The 2,117-nt window shown below is 43.4% G+C and overlaps 1 protein-coding gene across 1 annotated transcript; it reads left to right on the top strand.

Annotated features, from left to right (window-relative positions):
• Nucleotides 1–276: 276 nt before the first annotated feature.
• Nucleotides 277–836, top strand: chchd1 (coiled-coil-helix-coiled-coil-helix domain containing 1; the record flags this gene model as incomplete). Its single annotated transcript, XM_015027400.1, has 2 exons — nucleotides 277–635; nucleotides 709–836. Coding segments are annotated over exons 1-2 (267 nt in total), but the record flags the coding sequence as incomplete, so codon positions are not given.
• Between the last annotated feature and the right edge of the window lie 1,281 nt (nucleotides 837–2,117).

The raw sequence follows: 2,117 nt of genomic DNA, 5'->3' as shown, positions 1-2,117 counted from the left end.
TGATGATGCATTCTGTTCATGCACTCAGTTTTTCTTGCAAAACCTGAGTGCAAGTTTTGCTCAGGTTTTGCACTCAGGTTGCACTTGGATATGCATAATGCTGAGACAGATTTTTGTTTTTAGTCACAATTTACATTTATTTATGTATTTTTTAAAATATAAATGTATATTTAAAATCTAATTTACTTTAAAGTAATAATACTTTACCAGACTTTTGGCTCTAACGTTTGGCTAATGCCTGACATATCACGCTGAAGAGGGCGCTCTTCCACAGAAAGCCATACGTCTCCAGACGAAGAAGAAGCTGTTACGACACTGAGGTTCGCTTTACGGATCACGCAGCGTTCCTGGCTACCTGGTGCTGGTCCGGTGTTCACAGCAGATGAAACATAATTTGTCGGCTGTTTTTAGTCTCTAAGTTTAATACCCGAGCCCAGAACAGGAGCTCCTCTCCGTCCGTCCACCGGTTCTGACCCGGTCCGCTCGCTGGAGAGAAATGGCGGCTCAGGGAGGAGTTCTGTTCCAGGAGAAGGTCAGCAGGCTGCTCAGCAGGGAGAACGGGAAACCGGTGCTGAAGCCCAACAGACCGCTGATCCTGAAGGACTCTGTGGGCAACAGGAAACCCAGGAAAGGAGGTAAGAATCGAGCTGTGAGCGGCTGTTCCTCTGTTGTCCGGTCGGGGTTAAAGGTCAACCTTTCTGTCTCCAGAGGCTTCCTGCGTCACTGAGATGTCCCTACTGATGGCCTGTTGGAAGCAGAACAACTTTGTGGACAGCCTTTGCTCTAATGAGATCAACACCTTCTACACGTGTGTTCACAAAGCGGAGGTGAGTCTGGTTGTTTTCCTTCCACCACGGTGCTTTTGGTCTGAGATTTTGGTGTTTCCATTGCAGTTTTGTGAATTACATATATTTCCATAAGGCTGAAAAACAAATTAATCGTAGTGCAAAAACCTGATCTAAATTCCATTAAGCAAATTTGTTCTCATGATTCCAATTCGATGGAAACCCAGCTAACGTTTTCAGTCAAAGGCTTCCTCAGATTCGTTGCAAGACTGCCTACTACAGGAGATCCTTCCAGCTCACAGCATCACCATCCACAACGACGCTTTGAAGATATTTGGATGATATGAGTAATGACAACATTCACCTTCCCTTTGGGATAAAGTATTTTTGAACCATCAGCAACACTCCCCCTCCTCACAATCAGAACCTCGTCTTTTTTGCGTTGTATCAATATTCACCTTTGCACAATCAGTTTCTCCATTTTGACTTTGTTAAATTATCAAATATTAACTGAAGTGTATATATATATATATATATATATATATATATATATATACACACACACAAAAAATTGCAAGAATTTGCATTTTGCACTATTGGATCTTAAGAAGGTTCTAAGTAGAGCTTCACAATGTTAAAGGAGAAATCAACGTAAGAGACAAAAACTTTTGAGCGGGGAATTAATTGAAAACTGCATTTACACTCAAACATCATTTTTTCAACTGATCAAAAGTTTAAGACCATAGCTCAAAAAAACCCCGAAAACCCCCCAAAAGAGTAATCAAAGTGTCAAAAAAAAAAGGACTCAGTAATGAGTAGCTCCACCATTCTTGTTGATGACTTCAGACAATCGTTTAGGCATGCTTGATGCCAGTGTTTCCAGGAGGCTAGTGGGAACGTTGCTCCAAGTGTTGAAGATGGCTTCACGAAGGGCATCCACTGTCTGGAACTGATGTCCATTTTTGTAAACTTCCCTTGCCATCCATCCCCAAATGTTCTCAATTGGGTTTAGATCCGGGGAACATGCAGGATGGTCCAAAAGAGTGATGTTATTCTCTTGGAAGAACTCCTTTGTCAGGCGGGCATTGTGAACTGCAGCATTGTCCTGTTGAAAAACCCAATCATTACCACACAGACGAGGGCCCTCAGTCATGAGGGATGCCCGCTGCAACATCTCCACATAGCCAGCTGCTGTTTGACGCCCCTGCACAACCTGAAGCTCCATTGTTCCATTGAAGGAAAACGCACCCCAAATCATGATGGCGCCCCCACCACTGTGCCGTGTAGAAAACATCTCAGGTGGGATCTCCTTGTCATGCCAGTAACGTTGGA

The sequence above is a fragment of the Poecilia latipinna genome, unplaced genomic scaffold (genome assembly GCF_001443285.1).
Source record: "Poecilia latipinna isolate Pla-1442-1.1 unplaced genomic scaffold, P_latipinna-1.0 Scaffold7248, whole genome shotgun sequence".
Lineage (NCBI taxonomy): Eukaryota > Metazoa > Chordata > Actinopteri > Cyprinodontiformes > Poeciliidae > Poecilia > Poecilia latipinna.
This window is presented reverse-complemented; position numbering and strand designations above follow the sequence as displayed.